The 24,964-nt window shown below is 42.6% G+C and overlaps 2 protein-coding genes across 4 annotated transcripts in view; both read left to right on the top strand.

Moving 5' to 3' along the window:
• Positions 1–844: 844 nt before the first annotated feature.
• ttpal (tocopherol (alpha) transfer protein-like) lies at positions 845–5,523 on the top strand. Of its 2 annotated transcripts, none has more exons than XM_015967014.3 (6): positions 845–938; positions 1,531–1,757; positions 2,458–2,701; positions 2,797–2,990; positions 3,169–3,279; positions 4,036–5,523. In XM_015967014.3, the coding sequence occupies exons 1-6, from the start codon at positions 875–877 to the stop codon at positions 4,309–4,311; spliced, it is 1,116 nt and encodes a 371-aa protein (XP_015822500.2). In that variant the 5' UTR covers positions 845–874; the 3' UTR covers positions 4,312–5,523. The 2 variants fall into 2 exon arrangements, with proteins under 2 accessions (XP_015822500.2, XP_054601708.1); XM_054745733.2 differs by lacking the exon at positions 845–938 and adding an exon at positions 969–1,146.
• Positions 5,524–7,420: 1,897 nt separating this feature from the next.
• pkig (protein kinase (cAMP-dependent, catalytic) inhibitor gamma) overlaps positions 7,421–24,964 on the top strand; it is a 41,247-nt gene continuing 23,703 nt past the window's right edge. The window contains exon 1 of one of the 2 annotated variants that reach the window (XM_054745734.2): positions 7,421–7,527. The gene's annotated coding sequence lies outside the window, so the exon portion shown is untranslated. Of the gene's footprint in view, positions 7,528–8,016; positions 8,473–24,964 lie in introns of those variants that run through there. The other variant, XM_015967012.3, reaches the window with a different exon arrangement.

The following is a 24,964-nucleotide window of genomic DNA, read 5'->3' as shown; positions in this document are numbered from 1 at the left end:
GTGACCAAACATCACCTTCCAGAGTATTTTTATTCTGGTAAGTTACTGATGGTGTACATTGTTTTTACTGTTTGTTTTCACGGTTTGTTTATACCCGTCATGCCGCCAACATTTCTGCGCATATCCCAGAATGCTATGCGTAATCACGTGTGATCCCAAGCCCTATTCACAGCAGTTAACATCCGGTCTAGCCGGTCATGGAAGAACACGTTCTCCTGAAACCAATGAGGATGGGTAATCATGAACATGCAACCCCTGAATTTGGACACAGCGCAGAGGATGCAAAGCAAGTATTGGCACTGAGCCTTCCTCTTTGAACTGTTTTGTGGTGGTTAGCAAGCTATTTCTTGGTGCATTACCGCCACCAACTTGAGTGGGGCGGAACTGGGATTCTAAATACCATTTATGTCAATGTGAAAAAATAATAAAGAAGAATAAAAATAATACATGCATTTTCTATGAGCCTGGGGCTGTAAACACTGTTAAAGGTACATGCTGCCATCTACTGTATTAAGTTTTGTAACCCCCAAGCCTTTTGTGGACAATGTAAAGTCAGTTTAAAAGGAAGTGAGAGGGAATCAGTCAGATGTCAAGTGTGGCATGCAGTGACTGTGCTACCCCAGGCCACTCCCTGGACACACCTATCCTGCTTGAGGTTCAGCCAAATGTGGATGAATGCCAAAAAATAAATTAAATTTGTCCTTGTGATATTTTATCTTGTGAATGAATTTTAATTAAAAGTATAAAAACATTAAATTTAAGTTAACAAAACAGTTTCTTCGTCTAAAGCAATAAATTACGTATTTTCGATGGACCATGAACACATCTCAGACGTCATAACAACAGACGCACTGTTTCGGAAGCACGTCACGTGATGCAGATGGACCAATGGGAATGCTCTATTTCTCTACCCGGAAAAAAAGGGATTTTTCAGACAGGTAGGTTGTGATTTTTGGTGCAATAGTTTTTTAAAAGTATTTTCCGAGTCTGCTTCTCAGGCTAATAGTCACTTCCCAGGTCGTATTCATTCACCCTACCTGTACCCTTCTGTCGCATTGGTTCTGTTCGGCCAGGTCGTGTTTAGCAGACGCGGCTCATTACTTCAACGCTGCCGTGATGCTTATGGAACGGTCATGTTCTTATCGAGTATCTGATTTATTTTTTATTTTCTGGGCTTATGTTTACTTAATTATGCAAACCCCGCAGCTGCTAATCGTTAATTGAACACAGCTTTATTTTATTTTACACGTTTATATTTATTTTACAGTTTTAAATTACTTAGTAAAATCCGATTATTTATGCAAAATACAGTCAACAAAATGATTAGTAGAATTTGCTGCTTTACTGACAAATCCTTTACTCCTGAGTTGCCTTTTACACAGATTCTTTTTGAACGGCTATTGATTGATTTGGCCTTACATTCTTTGCTATAAATGAAGGCAACAGAACAAGTGAAACTTTAGCATCTGCTGATATTTTTCCCCATTAGTCCCATGTCTTTTTGCTTCTCGCTTGTTCCACTTTGACCAGGTCTATCGAGTCTATCCATGGCTGATCAGTACGAGTCCGTCAGCCTCATTTGTCCACCAGTGGACCATGGACCAGCTGCAGGACACAGCTGGTTCCCAGGACCCCCTCCACCCATCTATTCATGTACCCTGACTCCAGAACTGGAGGCCAAGGCACGAGAGGAGCTCCAGGAAAAACCAGAGTGGCGTCTTCGAGATGTCCAAGCACTGAGAGACATGATTCTTAAGGTGTGGAGATGTACTTCAGAGACATCACTGGTGCTCATAAACAGGACCAAGACATCCTGTGTGTGGCATTAGTGTGGAAAAAGCAGCTGAACAGCAATTGGCGAACAGTGATTTATTCTGGTATAACATTGATGTTTGATGTTTGAACATCAGCACAAGGTCTGTCAGCCTGTGGAACAACATGGCAACTGATATTTTGTTAATCACATTTATTTGAAAAGTAAAAAAAAAGAAAAACATCCAATTAAACCAGAGTTGTTTTAGTTTTCAGCTTTCAGCAGCTTCCAAGATTTCCCGTTTTTATTATAGGGATGCACAGTATATCGGCAGATGTTAGTCATTTTTTAACATATCAGTATCGGTCCGATAAATAAAACTGGGCCGAAATTAAAAAGCATTATTTTTTCCATCTTGTTTCCATTTTTTCATCAGTTTCAGAGGGTGGGGGTTGATGTGTATTTGTTTAGTCATGTGACAGTGATTGTAAATGTGTGTGTGGTGTGTGTGTACATGATAACGTAAATTCAGCTTTAATAACTTTCATTCTATACAAAATCTGCTGCTTTTAGAAGCATTAATGTCAGTATATCGGTATCGGCAAATATCGGTTATCGACCATAAGAGTGATCTTAATATTGGGTATCGGCCCAAAAATTTCATATCGGTGCATCAATATTTTATTATTTTCTCCACTTCAAAGGAACATCCCAACCTCAGAACCCGACTGGATGATGCCTTCCTTCTGCGTTTCCTGCGGGCCAGGAAGTTCGACTACGACCGAGCCCTGCAGCTGCTGCTTAATTATCACGCAGGCCGAAAGGCCTGGCCAGAGGTGTTCCAGGACCTGAAGCCGTCCACGGTGAAACATGTCCTGGACCTGGGCTTTCTCACCGTCCTCCCACGACCGGACCCAAATGGCAGATACGTCCTCTTTCTCCGGCCAGGTCGGACTTTTGTTTATTCCTTTGGGGAGTTCGTCTAATTTTGATTAATAAAATAAGTTCGATGTGTTTTAATGAACAGTTTTTATTATTCACAGGAAAATGGAAACCAAACGATTACCCGTTTGTTGATAATGTGAGGGCCATTTACCTGACTCTGGAGAAGCTGATCCAGCCTGAGGAAACACAGGTGAATGGTATTGTCATCTTAGCCGACTACACTGGAGTGGGAATGTCTCAAGCTTCCAATCCAGGTCCCTTTCTTGCTAAAAAAGTGGTGAGCATACTCCAGGTGAGACACCTTGATTATCTGACAGAAATCTTCAGTTGTGGTGTAACAGGGTGGATGTGAAGCATTACTTACAGACTAGCTCAAATTTAAATGTAAATACAGCTAGGGGTCACCTATTTTTTACACTTTAGGTGTTTCAGCAGCTGTGTGTTCTGATTATCGATGTTTTTATTCCCAGGATGGTTTTCCGATCAGAATCAAAGCTGTTAACATCGTTAATGAACCCAGGATTTTCAAAGGCATCTTTGCAATAATCAAGCCGTTCCTAAAGGAGAAGATGGCAGAGAGGGTGAGTGGGTGCTCCACCTGCCTCTCAGCTCTGCATGATAGAACGTTTATATCAACTTTTCCTGTTGTTGTTTTCAAAGAATCACTTATAAGACATGTAAACGATGAATTTCGATTAAATGCGTCAGAAACAACTAAAAACTCCACATCACCATGTTTCTAACCTACAAACCCGACTCAGCTCGGTGTAAAAAGGCACTTTTGTGAGAGTTTCCAGATTTCTTTGAAACATTTGCATAATTTCTCTATTTCACGAGCTGCAGGACCTCACTGTCATGCCGCTGGAATATCGAATATGTTCAAAAGATTTGCGAGGCAAATTTTGGCTTTCAAAAAATTCAGAGTTGCCATGGATGTGTGGAACTTTTCTGACTTTCCTCTGGTCAGAATATGAGACGAACGTGGGGGGACACGGCGACGAAGACACCAGGCTGTGACTGACTGGAGACAAAAACCAGAATCCGACATTCTGAGTGAGACCCACGTCTGTAATTAAGACACTTTGGGACTGAATACCAACAGCAGGAAGAATTTCACAGCATTTTCTGGAATTTCACACTGTTTATTTGTGGTTTCAAAATTCTGTGGATTCCAACAGAAAATTCTCGTGTTTTCTCAAACTTTTGTGTCTCCAACAGTCACAGCTCAGTACTGCTATACATATCAATTCCACCAAGTCTTTAGAAAATTTCCGGATAAACGTTTTTTTTTAAATAAATTTTCTCCTATCTTTGTGCCTGACACGTCTGTCTGTCAGTATGTCCTCCACGGCTCAGATCTGCGCTCGCTGCACCGAAGCATCCCGCCTTCGTTCCTGCCAGAGGAATATGGCGGCACCGCCGGCCGGCTGGACTTGGCGGCGTGGACGAGGCTGCTGCTGGACTGTGAGGAGGAGTTCATAGTGGAGTTCTGCCAGCCTGATCCACTAGAGGGCGTGGTGCTCCCAGACTCCATGCTGTTTGAAGAAGGGGCCGGTGGGAAGGACGAGGACACCTTCAGGGGGCTTCGCTCCCAGCTCTACTACTGTTACTGATGCGCAGAGCTTCTCACTGAGAGGACATCCAGCTGGTGTGGAGACTTTTCACGGGCCGAGTTGCCAATATTGTACATGATTTATTTTACTAAGTAGCACTACTTTATGTGGAATGTTTAATTCACACACAGCCCAGCATTCGGTCGTGTAGCGAGGCCGCCCCAGACTCTCTGCTGAATAGACACGAGCCAGATCATGAATCAACCCCGGTGTTTAAACAGCGAGTCATTACAGCAGATTTAGCTCATGATTCCTATTAAACTCCTGCTAATCTTTGTTGTTGTGCTCGGCGGAGGTGAGGTTTCATCAGTCCTGTCAGAAAAACCAACAGGCATCTGCACGCAGAAACCTTGTCTGGGGACCCTGTGATAACACCTGGAAGTTACCATTAGAGGCTGCTGATGGATGGAAAATCGTGTCCACTGATTGTTTTACTGGCAGCACACTTTAAATGCTGCCTCAGAACAAAGCAGCTGATTCACGGCTGCTTCAGCAGCAAAAGAAAAACTATTAATTACACCTATTAAAAGTCTCATTTCTGTTTTTAAGATTTCCAGGTGATCACAAATTCAATTAATATTCTGAATATTCCGCATATTATTTTAACTATGGCAGTGTTAAAGCATCATGACGAATACTCAGTAAGCATCATGATGAATACTCAGGCCGTGTGATTGAATTGCCCCAAAATGTTTGTGCAATCTTCAAAAGCGTCGCCTTAATGTGTCGTATGAGTTATGTTATGGTGTGCACCAAAGCAATACTCCTGTGCCTGATCATCAGGACAGGTCCGTCAGACAATATTGTAGAAATTAGACATAAGTGGCTATTTTGGGTAAGACAAAGAACTCAGAATTGTGCATCATTTCAGCGCCTTTGTTTATTTTTCTGGCTCATTAGATTATTTCAGGAGTTTTGATAATCTGCCTTATGATATTTTTTAAACTTTGACTCTTTGTTTCATGATTCAGTCTTAATTAAGGACCGTTGCAGATCACATGACTCTTTAAACCTCTGGTTTGCCAAATGGAACGCGGGTACAGAAATGTGCAATATTCTTGCATTTTTCTACTTGCAGCTGTCCAAAGCTAATCTGAGTATTTTTGTGAAATAGTTTGTTTTTATTTCTGACATGTCTGTAACAATAAGCTGTATCATGTTGCAGGGTATTTATTGTTGGTGTAGCTGGTAAAGTAAAGCCCTAATACAGGACGTGCTATTTGTGACATGTTTGTTTTATGTTTGGCATTGGATGGGTATGCTGGTGTCCCAGGGGAAGTCGGTGGGATTTTCATAGCATTGTTTTGCATCTGTCCTTGTCGGAGTTTCTCAAACTGGCTTCTTGAGTCCCTAAAGATTTTGCAAACATGTCCCAGCAAGTTGATTGTGACATTATACGGTACAGTCTAGTGCTCAGAGAAAATACACAACACCAGAGAACTCCTCAAACTCTGCAGGCCTCGGTTAGTAGGTTAAAGGTCAAAATTCTTGATGGGTCATTTAAAAATGACTGAACATCAATGGCGTGTTAGGATAGTTGCAGGAGAAGTCTTCTAAAACATGGCATGCCTTTCAGACGTGAAACATTCTGTGTACCAAAATATTCTTTATATATGTGTGTGTGTGTGTGTGTGTGTGTGTGTGTGTGTGTGTGTGTGTGTGTGTGTGTGTGTGTGTGTGTACATAACTATTCTGATTACGTGAGGGAAGAATATTAGTTCAGATTTTAGGGAGACTACAGACTAGGCAGTTTTGGCTTGCTTTTAGCACCCCCTAGTGTCTGATATTTAAAACCAAAAGCCAAACATATCCTTTTGCTTTGTGTTCATTTTTTTTAACACCTCAGTCAAACTGCTGAAATGTTTTCCAGTCTTCATTATTGTCTACAGGAGTGGTTCATCACTGACCTTTCTCAGTGGCCTATTGGTAGAGTGTCCACCCTGAGACTGGCAGATCAGGGGTTCAAAGTCTGGTCGGGTCATACCAAAGACTTTGAAAAAATGGGACCCAATGTCTCCCTGTTTGACACTCAGCATTAAGGGGTTGGATTGGGGGGTTAAACCACCAAATGGTTCCCGAGCGCGGCTGTGTCTGCAGCTCACCGCTCCCCCAGGGGATGGGTCAAATGCTGAGAACAAATTTCGCACACACACCTGTGTGTGTGTGTGACAACTAATGGGACTTTAACTTTAAATTAAAGTGACTGTTTATTTTTCCTGGCGATAGGGGGCAGTACATACCTAAATCATTGCAAGCAAGCAGTGTTTTTGTGTTCAAGTAAGACCCTACCAACAAATGGCCATTAGGGTCAAAAATCCCTGAGAGCACAACCTCCAGCAAAATGACAAGCACATCAGATTCTCTTTCATCACTGACAGCAAGTGAAGAGGCAGATGTGTAAAAAACAATGTTTATTAATGGTGAAAGTTTTGTAACCATTTGTTACAAATCAGTACGTTTGTTTTTTCCTCACCGGCTCCCGTAGAAGGAAACATGCCATCTAATATGGCGTCGCCCGGAGACTTAAACCCGCTCCCGTGTATTTGAGAACAGATGTTCGTGGTTGGTTATATGTTGCGAAGTGCCAATATTTTTCAACAATCTTTAAACTCATTTTCATCAAAATGTCAATGGATATTGTAAAAATTCATGGTAAAAACCACACATTGTCTCTTTAAACAAATCAGCTGTGTTCATTATCTAAAACATGCGGGAAATGTGCTGGAAACAGACTCCAGCGCCAGCCATGTCAGCTCAATTATTTGAAGTCCAACAGCTCGGAGCAGCACTCTGAATTTGGAGGTGGAATATTCTGGCTACAGGGGTGATAGGGCGGGCGGGGGCTGCCTTTCATCAACCCTATAAAGCAGGGCTATTCAATTCTGGGCCTCAACAGTCTGTATCAAGCAAGTAGTTTCTCTGCTCCAACACACTAGATTCAGTGGTTGAATCACCTGTGCAGCAGCTCATCAGGCTCTGCAGAAGCCTGTTAATCACATACTAATTGAAATGAGGTGTGTTGAAGCAGGGTTAAAATCAAAATGTGCTGGATAGCTCTGCAAAGGGTCGTTTTAGCACATACTGGCTCAAGAAAATGATTTGAAAATATGAAAAAGTTGCTATGTGACTCTTTAAATCAGCATTTTGCAGAGGTAGGCTCTTATGGACTGACAGTGCTGCTGTAAAAGCAGAGAAAAGCTGCCACAAGAAGTCAGGGTATGTGAAAATGTGATTTATTTGGTAAGTTTTTTTTAAGTGGTTATGTTTGAACCATATGGGAAAAGTGATCACTGGACAGATTCCCACTAGGAAGAGAGTCATGAGTTAAAATGCAGGAAACACACTATTTGACACAGTTACTCACAAAGAGTTTTTAAAACACAAACCCAGAAAAGCTTTATTTTTTTTTATAAAAGACTAAAGTGTGTCCAGAAATAAAAAAAACACATAGTAATTAAAATAAAATGAATAATTGTATTCCGTAGCAATGATGAAGCAGCGATATGAAGATGAGTTGGACAAAACTCCAGAGCAAAGATGATTAGGTCACACTTGATGGACGCGTGGGTTGTCCTTTACCTTCTGGAACAAGAAGAATATCGTTTAGAGCAGGGAAACCAGCTGTAATCAGAACTGATGGAGATGCGGCTGTGGTGAAAAACTCAAACGTTTTTCCAGAAATAGAAACACCACCGGAAACATCTGGGGCTTCCCTGCTTTCATCTCACCGCCCGTCAGATGTTTGATGCGGGTCTGAGCGGAACCGCGGTGACATCAAAGCTAACAAAGACCCCCTCCTCCTCTGACACGGAGACGTGTGCGCGTGCAGTCCCCGGAGCTCGGCGTGGATCTGGCTCCAGCCTCCGGGAGGAGCGGGAGTCCTCTCAGGCTCGCTGCGATTGGCTCAAGCAGACCAACTCCATTTTGGAAAACAGCTGTTTAAAGACACAACCTTTTCCCAGTCGCCTGGCGATGCTACACCGAGGAAAGCCTCTAGGCTTCTGACGCACACGCGCCCCTGCTACAGGTTCTGCTCCAGTCGAGCCGAACCATTCCGCTTCGGCCTGCTGCGGTTTTGTTCCAGCGCCAGGAAACTTAAGCAGGAGACCCATGGTGTTCCGTTTCCATTGTAACAAGTGGATAAGAGGAGACCCGACCAAGGTTAGTGCCGCTCTCCCTCCTGCATGGGGGGTGATCTGGGGGCTTGTGGTTTATATAAAATGGTGGGTGAGTTTTTGTGAAGTGTGCAGACGTGGAGAGCTGCGGAGTCACGAATCGAGCGGTGCCTTTGATGTCAGTAAGGCAAACCGAGCAGCAGCCTCCGGTAGACAACAATACGTGTGTGCGCGCGGAGCCGATGTGTCCGCACAGCTAATGCCCGCTCCCCTCAGAATGACACGGATAAATAGGCCACTAACACTCCCCTCCACTCTGGGGTGCCTTCGTGTTCATAGCAGCCTGTGCGTGTTTAATGTCTACAGTTTAAGGCTGACATGAGCGTCCCTCCCACATAGAGCTGCTGCATTCAGCCTAGTTCAGGCACTGGCTGGGTTTCCACGGGCGCCCCCAGAAAGTTGACAGAGGGGGCCAGATGGGATCTTCTTTTGAGGGGGCACACCAACATCAAAAACCATTAAACACATTTATAATGTTTTTAGTGATAGGGAGCCTAAGTCACTTCCGCATCATGGGTCCCCGGGAGAACAAAAAATGAAAGCGTCAATGGGGGCTAAAAATGCTATTTTCTAATTCCGCTTGTTTTGTGCCATGGATTTCACATATGATGTCCGTGAATTTTAAAGACTCATTTTGATATCAAGAACGTGCTTATTTTTGAACAGGGGGAACGATATATTAGGTTATGTGTGAAAATAAGTCCAGAACTACAAATGCGCTTCACGAAAGTGACGTCATCGAACCAGACACGGAGAAAACTGAGAGAAAAGGGCTGTAAGTTCCACAAACTTCCCACAGGAGGAATGAACCACCATAAATCTGGTCATGTGGTAAGTAGCAGCTATGTTAGGGGAGAGGAGATTACGTGGCGACGTCACATATGCGACGTGCCGATTTCTAGCGTGTAGTCATGCTAATTACGAACAAGCTAATAAATCTCAAAGTATGCGACTGGCATGGTCGAAATGCCCATCATTAGTTTTCATTTCAATTGCAGTACAACATATGTGTGATCCAGGGCGTACGGCAAAGCGGATTAGAAAATAGCATTTTTAGCCCCGTTGACTTGCATTCATTTTTTTGTTCTTCGGGGACCCGTGATGCGGAAGTGACTTAGGCTCCCTATAAGCCTAGTGGCGATACCATGAAGCCACAATATGTTACCCTGCACACTGCATTCTGGGAACTTTCGGGCTACTTACTAAACTATTTAAAAACTCACCCTATAGCATAATTTTTTTTTGCCTTTTTCATTTGCTTTTTTTTTCTGACTTGAGTTAAACTGACATATTTACATGGACCTGTCGTGGTGAAGAGAGAGCTGAGCTGGTTGGAAAAGCTTTACTGGTCAATCTACGTTCCTGCCCTATGGTCACGAGCTTTGGGTAGTGACTGAACACGTTCAACCGGGAGAAGGCCTAAAGGGAGACCCAGGACATGCTGGAGGGACTATGTCTCACGGCTGGCCAGGGAACGCCTTAGGATTCCCCCGGAGGAGCTGGCCCAAGTAGCTGGGGGAGAGGGAGGTGTGAGCCTACCTGCTTAGGCCCCTGCAGCCAGACCCTTGATAAGTGTCTGAAAATGGCCGGCTGGATGGATGATATTTACATAGCCTACTTAAAGCCTACATAAAGGAGTGGCACTATGGTTATTTAATTTTATGGATCAAAGAGTCTTAGCCTCTTAAATTTAGCTCCCACTTTCCCAGAAAGTACTATGTTGCAAAACCTTGTCAGCCCATTGGTAAAATGTTTTTTTTCTTCTTCTTTGTTTTCAATTTGTCGGGAAGTTTGATTCAAATGGCCACTAACTCCGTTTAAGTTTATTGTCCATTCTATTCAGGACATGTAGTTGATGCATAGAAATGTATCATAATATGAAAACATAAACTATGTTGTATTTAAAATTGCCCCATAAACTAAATAGTTACATTTTCATTTACTAGAAATATAAATTTTTATTTTAACTTCTTGAATCATAAAAATATTATACATCAATGGAATAAAAAACATTTATATGCATCCTTACTCACATAAAATTGATCAGATATTTATTTAGAAACTACTATTCATCTGAGATGAATGCTATGGTTTCGGTTGTCACAATGCATTGTGAGTAGCATCTGACTCCAGTGTTCATTGATTTTTTTTTTTGTTCTAGTGCTTTAATCTAGGCCACACTACAGGAATTCTGGCCTTTTCATGCTAAAAACTGTAAACAATAGTGCCCCTGTTTATCTTGTTAGTATTGCACCAAGAACTTTGAGAACAACTGGTAATGTTTACTGAAGATAAATGTGAGTTTTTGGCATAAGGACACAGTGGTGAGTGCTACTTATTGAACCTATCATTGAGCTGTGGCTCTGAATCAATTATTGAAGATGATTCCTGAGCTATTTTTTTAATAAAAATTTTGGTCCTGAACCTTCTTTGCATCACAGAACACCTTTTCCACCAATCGGAGTTGGGGGAGGGAATGATCAACAAAATATAATAAGTTGCTACTTAAATAATTCAAATGCATTTATTAAGCCATTCATTTTTATTAGTGTCACAGTGTAAAAAATAGCCAAAGAATTTATTATTTACTAGGTTGCTGGGCAGCAACACACACACACACACACACACACACACACACACACACACACACACACACACACACACACACACACACACACGCAGGAGACCACTGTTGAAAGTTGTGAACTGCTTTTGTTTTCCGCCATTAATGCCCCATCCTCCTCCTGTCCTGTAAACACCAATCAACTCCTGTTTCCTTATTCGGTAGAAAGCGCGGAGGCCACCACGGATTAGGTCATTTGCATGAACCAGTAAAACACAACAGTGTTTTTTTCTTCTGCTGTCGTGGGTCTGCAGGTAAAGGAACAAAGTGTAATTTAGGAGCTGCTGCTGTGTGGTGGGGACAAGCCTGGGACCCCCCACTTAGTGTTGGTGGGCAGATGCTAGCGTTACTGGGCATGGACTGGTGAAAATAAACACTGGCTTTTTGCCTGCCTGTGGTGGCTTGCTTCACTGTCAGCTGAGACAAAGAAAAATCCCAGAGCTTCAGGCACACTTATCTGCACCTAAAGCCACGAGCTGGCCGTCGTGATTAAGGTTTCAAAAGCACGGCTTTGCATTGTTGACAGAAGCACTCATTTATCTGTGAGAGCAATGCTGGGAAACCGAGTTGGACTGTGGCATGTCCTAACAGGGACAAGTTTAACAAACTGTGAAGCTACACTCGCACTCACACTAGCACAAGGCTCAGTTATAGTTGCATGCACATTTAAGATTATCTTTTGAAAAAGAGAAACCGTTTCTAGGTCAGTCATAAAAATGCATCGTGAAGTAGCAAAACTGGGTTAACTGGCTGGACCGAAATTTAGTTTAGTGGGTTTTTTTCCTGTTAAAAAGACCCAGTGGAGGAAATATCCAGTGACCCATTTGTTTAGTTATGATACTGAAGTAATTTCCACCTTTTTAAATAAAAATAAATAAATGCTGCATTCTATTTACTTAAAACGTCAGAGAGCTGGGGAAGACATCACACCCGAGTTAACAGCATTTTAAGTAAGTAAGTACATTTTATTTATACAGCACTCATCACAGACAGAAAATCACAAAGTGCTTCACATAGATCAGAACAAAACAGCCTTGCTGCAGAGTTCTGGACCGACTGAAGGTGGTCAAGGGCTTTTTTGTTAAAACATGTGAAGAGTGTGTTACAGTAATCTAGATGGGAGGAGATAAAGGCATGGATGACCATTTCAAGTTCATGTTTTTACACCAACCTTTGCAGTTTGGAGATTTTTCTTAAGTGATAAAAACAGTTTTGGAAGAGTGTTTTTGAGTGACCTTCAAGAGACATAGATTGGTCAAAAATAACACCCAGCTTCCTCAAGTTTGTCTTGATGGCAGAAGATAAATGACCAAGTTTTAAACTAATCAGGGGAACCGTGTTCTCAGGGGCAATGATCAAACATTCAGTCTCTTCAGAGTTTAACTGAAGGAAGTTATCTTCTAGCTAGCTGGTGATGGCTGATGGACACTCTAGTAATTCAGAATTCTTAAAGGAGCAGTATAGCTGAATATCATCTGCATATAGGTGATGAGACATTATGAAAACAATCAGTTATCTGTCCAAGAGGGTGTATGTACAGTAGAAACAGGAGTGGACCCAAAACAGAGCCTTGTGGTACCCCACAAAACAGATCGGCAGAATCTGACATGATTTGGTTTATACAGACACTGTAACTTCTGTTAGAAAGGTTAGTTAATTTAGAAGGGAAATTATGGGATTCCAGTTTGGATGCTGGTTTTTATTTTTAAGGAAATGAATTCTATTTAAGTATTTTCTCGTAAACCCAAGTTGTTTTTCTGAGCTTTGACAAAGTGTAGTGGCTCATATTAGAGTGAAGCTGATGTCAATAGTAATGCAGTAAATATTAGGACATTGTCAGAAACACATTTCTTTGTAAAAATTGTACCTACACACAACATTGATTAAAGATGCACCCTTTCAAGTGATATTTTTTTAAATAAACATGTTTCCAATCTTTCTAAGCGGGAGATCTGATTTTGGAGGAGTTTATTTTTCCTACTTCGAATCTGTTTCAGGGCTTTGTCACTTTAATGCAGATAAGCTGTTGCTAGTCATGCCCCACTCTGATTGTCTGCTATGAGGTGAGGAGGACGGATATCCGCGAGGGGCTCCGAGTAGAGCTTATAGTGATGTCATAAAAAGGGAAGTTTTCAAATGACTCGTAAAAGCATATGATTTTTGAAATGGAAAACGGATGGTTTTCATTTGCGATTAGAGTGTTTATAGAGGCAGTAGAACCAGCTCCATGTCATCATCCTTGTACCACCTAAGCAAACATGCTCTGTTATCTATATGACAGAAACTGGAGAGCAGTCAGATTTAGGGCTGAAACGATTCCTCAAGTACCTCGAATAATCAGAGTACAAAAAAGCCTCGAGTCAAATTCTCTGCCTCGAGGCTTAGTTTGAGTCATGTTTAATTAATTCTTGGCTTTGCAATCGCCCTGGGTCATGTTTCACCCGGACTAAAATAAGTGACGCACATACACACTGCACTGAATGCACACGCGAGTAGCGAATGTAACGTGGACCGCGGTGGAGTGCGAAAAAGACAGAAACTGTCAAAGGTGTGGGACCATTTTTCACGTCGGAAGGTGGAAAACGTAGTCCAGTGTAAATACTGTAGAATGGATTTAGCCTACCACAACACCACATCCTCCATGCTGCAGCACCTGACATCCACATGTAAATGTCACTTCTGCAAGCGGACTCGGAGGTCCGCTCTATATTCTGCGGACACTGAGCAACTTTTTCGTCTGTAGCGCTCAGTTTCAGCTCACACTGTGTGTCTGGTGGCAACACGTCAGACCTAAAATGTGCTAAAAATAGCTGTTTTTACACAACACGTCAGACTTTTTACTGTGTTGTTATTGATGTCCGTTGTCCCGAGGGTTTGCTGCAGGAGGACACAGGTATTTATGTGAGTGGCGGAGGAAAACGAAAGAAAGTAAATAAATGTTCTGTGATCAGTATAATTTGACATAACCACGGCAAACATGCTTTCTCGACAATCCTTGTTATTGTGTGAGAGAAAAAAAGTGTAGAAATTAAACCGGACGTGTGTTAGTAGGGAAATGGCTGGCGAGCCATGTTTGCGCACACGCCGTGAGCGGTTCTGGTGCTGTTTGGGCCGCAGCCGCTCGCATTTGTTTACTGTGAAGTAAAGCTGAAGTGCTGAAGTTTTGAAAACAAATTTTGAAAAAAACTTGAAGAATAACTGGCAATTGCATGCTCATCTTAAGAGGCCTTTCATATTTTATAACATGCTATTTGATATAATGGTTTACAAACACAAAAGGGTAATTTATTAGAGTACTCGATTAATCGATAAAAGATTCGATAGAGGACTCGATTACAAAAATATTCGATAGCTGCAGCCCTAGTCAGATTAAACTACGCTACTACAGATGCACACATGCCCTGCTGACCTTGGGCTGCAGAACTTCCTCCTGTGCTTCAGTCATATCTGTTGGGGCAAAATGAGGCAAGCAGAAAGCAACAGCTAAACACGTCCCAAGAAGATTGCACATGCTAATGACTTGGCAGTTATCAAGGCTTCCTGTCTGAGGCCTTGTGCATAATGCATCTTCTGATCTGTGGTGCTGTATTTTTTTATTTCAGACACCAGTTAGATCATGAATAACCAGGCCACACCAGTTATATTATTATCTGCAGAGCTGCAACACCCTTGGCGTCTATTCTTCTCTGCTAACTTGATTGTTGCCAACAAAATCATGGTTACCCTGAGATGATTGAAACCCTGTATTCATGTGTTCAGCGCTTGCACCGACAGCAGGGATGGGATGTTTAATGTGTTAGCTTTTTTTTAAATTAATAGTCATCATATTGTCATGCTGCCAGACAGTTTTGTAGTTTGACTGAAGGTTGAACCAGTTTTCCTCAGTGTGCTCCAGCCAGGGGCGTGTCCAGGGAGTGGCCTGGGGTAGCACATGCCACCCTTGGAATCTGATGGCCACCCCAGGTGCCACCACACTAAATTACCTTTAAATAGGCTTTTCGTTGTCCACAAAAGGCTTGGGGGGTAAAACAAAAAAAAAAAAAAGCATAACCATTGGTGCCACCCATGCACAAAGTTGTGCCTCACCTGGGCCACCCCATTTTAAAAGATCTGGACACGCCACTGGCTCCAGCCTGCATAAATGATAGAATTCATACTTGGAGAACTTTGTCCTTAAATGGTAATCTCAAGCAGCTCTATTGAAGGATTTTTTTAGCACTAAGGACAGAACATGACATGCAGGCTAAATATAGTAATCTGTCTTCAGAAAGAGTTCAGATACCTCAAAGATTTCCACGACATTATATTACACAGTTAGCTGCCTGACCAGACAGCTCAATCTTATTTAACATTTGGAAAACATTAGCCTGTGTTTAAGTCCATAAGTGAAGCAGAGTTTTAACACCATGTGTACTCACTGGTCTTTATCAAGTTTTCTGCCTCATTCTGTTTAACTGAGGCTTTGTGTAATTCTGCCAAAAAAGGACTTTCTTTTCGTTCATCTGTTTTAACATCCCATTAACTACATTCGTTGTTTCTTTTCCACACGGACACTTTTGGTATCTTCACATTTAACTTGCGGACACCCCAAAAATTATGAAGAAAGTGCCATCGCCCTAACTATAATTGTTTGATGTGACATATGGAAGGAGCCATCTGTTATGCTGCTGACCAAGAAACCTCCTGTTGAACTTATTCAGCAGTATTTTGTTCACACTTTTGTTTAGAATTCAAAAAAACACACAAATGCAGATGGAATAAAAAATTGATAATGCAAAATATCTTTGCTTTGTTGGGTGATATTATAATTCGTGCTATGGTATCAAATTTAAAATGCTCATACCAGTGGCGGCTGGTGAATATATCTTTTGGTGGAGCGCATTTTTTGCAAGTCAGTTTTCAGATGCGCTAACCACTAGGATTGTCACGGTGTGAAAATTTAACCTCACGGTTATTGTGACCAAAATTATCACGGTTTTCGGTATTATCGCGGTATTTTTTTTAAAATGTGTTACATTTTCAGACAACTAAATAAACCCTGTATATCAGGAAAATATTGTCCTCAGTTTGTGTCTAAATTTAGCCTAAAATTTGTTATTTTGTAATTATGTTGTTTATTTGTTTAAATTTTTTCCCTTTAGTCTTTAAAATACCAATATTTGCCCATAACTTCTTATTTCTTGTCTGTTTGATGTCATCATTTTAAAAATATTAGATAAGATGATACTCAGTACTCAAGTAGACTTCTAATCAGATACTTTTTTTTTACCCTTACTTGAGTAATAAACCCTATATCAGGAAAATATTGTCCTCGGTTTGTGTCCTTCCAGTGAGCTTTGCAGATTTGGGAAAATGTCATCAGGCAGTAATCATTGTTAAATTCATAATTATTCTCGGAGAGAGACCAACTCTTATCTGCCCCTGGGAGCCCCGTAATGCTTAGCGTCATTTCAACATGGAGGTGTCCGCGACACTGTTTATATGCAGGTAGCGGCGCTGCGGCTGCTTTATACAGCGACTCGTTGCATTCTCCCTCAACCCAAATCCTTGGATCACGCATTTTAGCTAAAATGCTAACGTTAGCTTGCCTTGCGTTGACTGTAGAGTTGTGGGTGATGGTCACGCAGATGTGTCATGAGATTTGAAGCGTTGCTGCCTTTCACAGACACTTTTTCTGCACGTGCTGCAAACAGGATAGCTGTTTTCTATCAACTGTCCCTTGGCATTCTTCAAATATCCAAAAGATGCCCGTACTTCCCACTTTGTCTTCTTTGAGGGATAATAAATGTCCTGAGTGCTGCCGTCTCCTCCTTTGGCCATTATTTCAGCTTTAGCTTCAAGAAAGTTTTGGTTGTAAACAACAAAGTGCGCATGTGCCGCCGGCAACTTCAGCAGATGATATGGTGGCTGGTAAGGGTCACCGCGCCTACACCGCGGCCACGGTAATCCACCGAGATAATATATATATTTTTAAAACAGGACGGTTATTCTTTTTTCAACTTTTTTACTGGGGTTACCGTGACAACCCTACTAACAACATATTACCACTATGGGAAGCCAAATTACTAGGGATGGACAATGTATTGGCATTAATATCAGTATCGGCCAATGTTGGTCATTTTTCACATATCGGTATCGGTTCGATAAATAAAACCGGGCCGATATTAACAACCGATATTTTTTCCGTCTCGTCTCCATTTGTTTGCCTGTTTCAGAGGGTGAGGGGGGGTGGTGTGTATTGTTTAGTCATGTGAACAGTGAATGAAATCATCTCAGAACCCTAAATGTGTGTGGTGTGTGTACGTAATAATGCAAATTCAGCTTTAATCATTTTCATTCCATACACAATCTGCTGATTTTAGAAGCATTAATGTCAGTACATCGGTTATTGGCCATAACAGTGATCTTTATATCGGTATCTAACCAAAAATTTCATACCGGTGCATCACCCCAAATTACCATTGTGCTTGGAGGACTTGGTCAGAAGCCGAGCACAGGCATTTTGAACCACCTGTAGACGGTTCAGGGAGGTTCTGCTCAGACACGTGAAAAGAGAGTTGCTGTAGTCTTAAGCGTGAGGAGATGAAGGTGTGGAGAACTGTCTCAAGTTCAGACCAGGGCAGAATAGGACTAAACTTAGCAATTTTCCTGAGATGGAAGAGGGAACAAGAGAACTGACATGAGAATCCAGGGTGAGAACTGGGTCAAAGGTCACACCAAGATTCCTAACCGAGGGTTTGGTGTGAGAAGCAAGCTGACCAAGAGAGTCTCTGACTTTGGGAACCAGCGTGTCTGGGGCACAGCTGAGGATCTCAGTCTTATCTGCATTCAGCTGGAGGGAGCAGATGAAGGAGGAACAGCAGAGGCTCCAGCACAGAACCTTGTGGGACACCATGGTTGAGCGATGGCGGTGACTTGCTCTTTAAGTAGATCTTAATTTTAAACTTACACGTTGTATTAATTCAATCAGGAGTGCTACAAAAACACGCAGCTTTGACGAGCATGTTATTGCATTTTTTATGAGAAGATGATAGATGGCTCAGCCCTAGTGGAACGCATATTTTTCCTTTGATCTTGAATTTGCAGTAACAATTTACTTTGACTGCATATAAAACAAAACTTAATTTTACATTTCACCATCTTGGTTAAGTAGAGTTTTAATAGACTTTTTAGATTGGGTTGAGTATCTTATTAAAAGATCAGCTCAGTCCTTTTCTCACACAACACACAGAAAGCGAGGACTTAGTTTTACTATTTTTATCAGCTTGTAGCATTCCTGAAGAGTATGATAATTGCTCAAAGGTTTTGCTCTTCTCCCCTTATCAGGCACCTTTTACGTGCAACGTTCTGTGCAGGAAAGACTTTAAAGTTTAGCATCACAGTGATGGCTCACCATCGAGAGCATCGTTGTTTGGCTCTAGCCTAGATTGGAGTGGCTCTTGAGTCTGCAGGTGGTCTCTCAAAGAGCAGAGCGAAGACTACCATCACCAGCTTCAGTCCAACGCACTATTTAAATCAGACTCCAGCCAGTGGCCAACAGAATCACTGGAAGTGAAGGACCATCAGGGACCAACGTAAAGACTTGACCACCACTAGACAGGTCTGTCTAGTTGGCTGTGATGTTTCATACATGCATAATGATGGATGTTGCCTGCATGTATTTTCAAACAAATCATTTTCTGACCACCCAACAGCCCTGCTTCATCACATTGGCTCATTTGGGAAGAAGTTTCTGGGTTGCTACTAAATATGACTCCTGCTTTCCTACTTTTACCTTTCTGAATTTGGCCTCCATCAGCTCCTGAGGGAAAATTCTTGTGCTCTGGCAGATAAATGCTCCCCATGTTCACCAGCTAGGCTCTAACTGTGTCTGTCAGCTGTTTGGCGATGAGCAAGTAGACTACAGTGAGGTTGTTAGAGGTTTGATGCTAAAAGCAGCTGCACCTGCCAAAAGCTGTGTTGCAGGAGCAGCGAAAATGACTCATAACTGTAGAAATGTAACAGGACAGCTGTGCTGGAGCTCAAAAAGCAAAGAGGAGCTGCAGATTTGGGGAGTAAAGCTTGGTTTATGCTTGACGCATTTACTTTCCGCTTGGTGATGCGGCTCGCGGATGCTTCACAACTTGCAGCGTTTATGGTTCATGCGGCTCGTCTCTGCGGTGAGCCAATATTCTCCCAAACTGTAGGGGGCAGCATGGAGCTCTACGGAATGCATCCAACACTACACCATAGTAGAAGTAAAAATGACTGTTGTTTACAACATGGCATTTCAGCATTTTTAACAGCGTCCTCGTCTTTTCCGACAGTGCGAGCTATTTCTCTCCAAGAATTATTAACAACATGTTGATCACGGTGATCTCTGAGAGCTGAATCATACAAATGTCTGTATTTACGAACCTCTGCCATACTAGTTCTTGCCAGTCCGCCATGTTTTTCCGTGTTCGACCGTCCGCGTGGTTAGAAAATTTCCTAGGTGCGCGGTGCGGAGAGTTTGGGCCATGCGGAGGCACGGTGGAGGGGCGTGGTTGTTAAAATGACGCAATTAAAAAAATAAAAATAGATAAAAGAGGCAATTTTGCTGCGCGGAGCCGTGCAAACCTCGCGGACGCATCAAGCGTAAACCAACCTTAATCCTCTGGAGGCTCATCATCCCTATAAAATAATCCAGTCAGACTTTGTTTTTACCGGTCACTTGATACGTTGCTCTAAAAATACAAGAATGTCTATTTCTATTGAAAACCTTACAAAGGGTTGTTGCATTTCTGTACAGAAAACTGTTTTGATTCTCAAGCAGGACAAACTAGTTTTCACAAAGAGTAGGAGGTAGTTTTTTCTAGAGCTGAGGAAAATAATCAAATAATTGATGCATCGAGATGCGGACATAAACGATTCTGCATCATAGAAGAGTACGCCATAACCAAACCCATATTTACCAAGTGGTTCCGCCTTAATGTGGTGCTGCAGGGCTGAGCACTAGAGTTGTAACCTGAGACCGAACCGGAACCGAAACAGCCCGACCGGTTCTGTTGGATTTGGGCCAATTGAGCGTGTTGTGTGTGAGAGAGAGAGATAGATTATAAATTCAACTAGGTTACAAAAGGTCTTGTCTCCTATCTGCTCCTCCAGAGACAGCATGGACGTGAGGGTCACATGGTGAGGGTCACACAGGACAGGTTAGTGGAAAGGTTTGTAGTTAGCTGGTTAGTGAAGGAGACAGTGGTGGGCAGTCAGGGCCAGCAAAGCCTTCTCTGCTGGCCTAAACATACTCAAAAGCGTAAATGTATTTTTTTTCCTTTGGTAATTATTTTTAAATAAAAAAAATGTTTACTGGTCTTTTTTCTTTATAACCTATTATACCCACTTGGCTGCGCTGCTTCCAGTGTTAAAATACCAAGGCTGGGTGTTATCCAATCAGATTTAAGCTAGCTTGTGTTTTCAGGCAGATTAAGTCTGCCCTAGGCCTTCAGAATCAATCGAGAAGCCCACTGTCCGCTGTAAGTGAACAGAGACTATCTAGTTGCGATAGCCAATCAGCTCACGAGTCAGCGTGGCTCAGGCCAGCTAGCTGGCCTCACGCAAAAGTTGACATGAACGCATCCTGTGATTGGATAAGCAGTAGTTAGAACTTGCCCAACCAATCCACATGTGCTTTGTGGATTTGGAGAAGGCTTATGACCGTGTCCCCAGGGGCACCCTGTGGGGGACGCTCCAGGAGTATGGGGTGGGTGGCTTTCTGTTAAGGGCCATTCAGTCCCTTTACCAGAGGAGCGTGAGTTTGGTCCGCATAGCCGGTAGTAAGTCGGACCTGTTCCCAGTGAGGGTTGGACTCCGCCAGGGCTGCCCTTTGTCACCGGTTCTGTTCATTACCTTTATGGACAGAATTTCTAGACGCAGCCGTGGTGTGGAGTGTGTCGAGTTTGGTGGCAGGAGAATCTCGTCTCTGCTTTTTGCGGATGATGTGGTCCTCCTAGCTTCATCCAGCTCTGACCTTCAGCTCTTGCTGGGTAGGTTCGCGGCCGAATGTGAAGCGGCTGGGATGAGGATCAGCACCTCCAAATCTGAGACCATGGTTCTCGACCGGAAAAGGGTGGCTTGCCACCTCCGGGTCGGGGGAGAGGTCCTACCTCAAGTGGAGGAGTTTAAGTATCTCGGGGTCTTGTTCACGAGTGAGGGTAGGAGGGATCGGGAGATCGACAGGCGGATTGGTTCGGTGTCTGCAGTGATGCGGACGCTGAGCCGATCTGTCGTGGGGAAGAGGGAGCTGAGCCAGAAAGCCAGGCTCTCGATTTACCGGTCGATCTACGTCCCAATCCTCACCTATGGTCATGAGCTTTGGGTAATGACCGAAAGAACGAGATCGCGGATACAAGCGGCCGAAATGAGTTTCTTCCGTAGGGTGGCCGGGCTCAGCCTTAGAGATAGGGTGAGGAGCTCGGACATTCGGGAGGGACTCGGAGTAGAACCGCTGCTCCTCCGGATCGAAAGGAGCCAGTTGAGGTGGTTTGGGCATCTGGTCAGGATGCCTCCTGGACGCCTCCCCGGGGAGGTGTTTCGGGCATGTCCTGCCGGCAGAAGGCCCCCGGGTCGACCCAGGACACGTTGGAGAGGTTACATCTCCAATCTGGTCCGGGAACGCCTTGGGGTCCTGCCGGAGGAGCTGGTGGACAAGGCCGGGGAGAGAACGGCCTGGAGCTCCCTAGTTGGGATGCTGCCCCCGCGACCCGGACCCGGATAAGCGGAGGAAGACGAGACGAGAGACGAGACGAGTAGTTAGAACTTTTCTAGCGGCATGAAGCAAAATATCAAAACTAAACACGGAGATTTGTATCTATAGGCAGCTATCGGTGTATTTTTGAACACATGATGGCTGAAAGAGGAGAAGAGACAGACTTGGTTGCAGATTTACTTGCCACACCATTTTCAAGACGGACCTTTCAAGAAAAAATGGATCTTGTGAGAACAGGTCGTCCGACTCCAATGCTAGCTGGCTTGTCCCAGCAGGGGAAAGGATTTGTTCGTCATTTTCAGGCAAGCAACTATGAACGGTACCCACGGCTAACAGCTTCAGAGAACCGCTGCAGGTTATTCTGCTGGGATTGCCTGTTGCTGGCATCAGATGGATTTGGTAGCATTAAAGCGCGTTAAAACGTACGCCAGAAACACGACCGGACAGACACGTCTTTCAGCATTAGCCTCCATGTCCATAGAAAAGGATCTACTCATGGACCTGAAGTGCACGGATAAACTGTATGACAGAGCCATTGAGGTTTTCCTGAGGAAAGAAAGAAGGATGGATTTTATTTTCTAATGAGCAGGAGAGGAGGAGATCCATGCTGGACATTTATGTTGGTGAGTAGAAACATTTTATTAGTATTTTTTTAATGTTTTGTCATTTTATTTTGTTAATAATCAATAAATGGTAACGAAATAAAATGGCAAAATGAAATTATTCTGTGTTCTGTTTCTATGCAATTTATATTGTGTATGACGTGGTGTGTGCAGCTGCGCCAACATGTTCAGTTGTTTCGCGGTACAATTTTCTCCAAAACAAATGCAAATAATGTGTTTGCTTTACTTATTTATTTTATTGTCTCATCTCTTAAACCCGTCTTTCATTTCTGAGATTTGACGGTATCTGTGGTCAGCTTCCTACTCTCAACTGGGAATGCGAGTTTGATTTTAAAGACTCTGGAAATTATGTGTCTTGACCAGCCACTGGTGTGTGTGTGTGTGTGTGTGAGAGAGGTTTCTCCAGCTGTGATGTCCTATTGATGGTATTTTAGGTGTATTAAATTAGATTGGACTGAATAGGAAATCACTGAAGGCCCAGGGGTGGAACGCACCGCCCGCCACTGGAAGGAGATCCCATCAGCTGGGTAATTTAATCCTAATCCAGCCCACAGCCTTCTGCTGGTGTTATTATCAGAAAGAATAAAACACACATCTTAAATATTATTGGAAGTGTAGAATTTGTTTTATTATTTTCTGCATCAAACAGAATTTGATTCATTCTCCAACATTTCACAAATGAACCACCGGGTTCAAATAAAACAACAAACTAAATCAAACATTTCATTTGGTGTTATTTCTGACACCCTTGAACTGCGGCATAAATATTTGACTCTAGAGCTGCTCAGAGACATTAAACACTCATATATGAACCCATTATGTATTTTATTATTACATTATGTGTCCTGTTGGTTTTCAGTATTTTTTCAGATTTTGTGAGTTTTTGCAAAGCGTGTTTTTCTCAGCCTGAGGAAACAGATTGTTTTACTTTGTTAAATCTTAAATGTTTAAAATGTTTTGTCCTAACCTGTTGTGAATTGAGAGCTTTTCAGAGATGGCAGGTTGTGTCAATTACGTTTTTGTAAAAAAAATAAAAAAAATAAATAAAAAGCAATTATCTGACATCTTCTATTTATCAATGAAAACAAATCAATATGAAATAATCGTGATGCATCGGGATATCGAATGGAAAAGTTGACCCAATAATCGTAATCGAATCGGTACACAAGTGAAGATTCACACCTCTAGTTTTTTCCCCTCAACCATAAAACATGCATTTCCCTTTATGTTCACCGGGGTCGCAGAATCCAGACCATGTGTGGAGGAAAAACTGGGACGTGACGACAGAGCGGCTTGTCTTTTTTTTCTGTGTTTAAAACATTTTGCATCAATCTAAACATTCAACCCTTCTTCTTTGCAAGTGATCAAAATACATATTATTACACCCTGTGGTATTGCGTGCGTCAAGCTCAAATGATTAACTTTATTTTGGGTGGGGCCTCTTGGTGGTGTTTTCATTCCTACTGAAACTTGGCACAGTAAATAGTATTTAGTGAATGAGAGCGCAGCTTCCTGTTACCCTCACATGGTTCACCGTCTTAGCAATGCTTCTCTCTCTATTATTTTCTCCTCCTCTCCTCAGTTTAGACATTAAAACATAGAAATCTGTTTTTGCTGAGATTGTTCCAGAGCTGCTGGCTGTAGCTAGTACACCCATTCAGAAATGTCTTGTTTTGTATGATGTTTTAATTAATGAGTGTCTTACTGAAGTGTACAGGACACATCACACACACGCAAGTGTGTGTTGCTGGTTATTCAACCATGTGAACTGGCATGGAAGTAAAGCATGTCCTGTTTTGGTCCAGCAGTTTGGCCAAAAGATGATTTGATGAGAATCTCCCTTCACGAAAAATGAGCTTTGATCACTTTTGATGAGTGTTTTCTAAGTCCTTGTGATAAGAATGAAGTGCTAAAGTTGGTGAGCTGCTAAAGCTAAAGTCTGAGCGTCTGATGTAGGAACGTATTTAATATGAGAGGTTTTTCACGTTCGGCTCATTTAACATGTTCATGGAAACTTTGTTGATCTACACGAGTGGTGTCCAATGCCGGTCCAGCATGTTTTAGTTGTTTCTCCAATTCAGTGGTTAAGTCACTGGTTCAGCAGCTCATGAAGCTCTACACAGACTGCTGAAGTAGCCAGATCATGCTGTTTTAAATCTTTGAGAGCAAATAAACACACTAATGCAACATAAGCACATACAATAGCATCTTGAGCTTAAGCATAATCGTGTAAAGAAACGGTGAATGTGAGGGTGATTAGCAAGTCTGTGGTTGTCCAGTCTGACCGACTCTGCGACAGTTTTTTAAGCCGTCTCACGACCAGAGACGGCCTCCGACAGTCTACGAGCATGCTTGAAAACCTACGACTCCTGTCTGCAACCAACCAATGAAAACACACCTGACGCCGCAGCAGCAAGACTCTGCCTCTCTGAGCTTCGGTTTCACTTTGGTGTGTAGTTTTTAATTTGCGTTTTAAACAGTTTATTTTTGTTAACATCCCAAGTTA

Source organism: Nothobranchius furzeri, chromosome 15 (assembly GCF_043380555.1).
Source record: "Nothobranchius furzeri strain GRZ-AD chromosome 15, NfurGRZ-RIMD1, whole genome shotgun sequence".
Classification (NCBI taxonomy): Eukaryota; Metazoa; Chordata; class Actinopteri; order Cyprinodontiformes; family Nothobranchiidae; genus Nothobranchius; species Nothobranchius furzeri.
Note: the sequence above shows the minus strand (reverse complement) of the source record. Positions and strands in the feature narration are given on the sequence as shown.

Excerpts from the sequence above, each read along its gene's own strand:
- ttpal (XM_015967014.3), top strand. The coding sequence starts at position 875 with ATGCAGATGGACCAATGGGAATGCTCTATTTCTCTACCCGGAAAAAAA. Across the intron at positions 2,702-2,796 it reads CGTCCTCTTTCTCCGGCCAG|GAAAATGGAAACCAAACGAT; the intron begins GTCGGACTTTTG and ends TATTATTCACAG. Across the intron at positions 2,991-3,168 it reads AAGTGGTGAGCATACTCCAG|GATGGTTTTCCGATCAGAAT; the intron begins GTGAGACACCTT and ends TTTTATTCCCAG.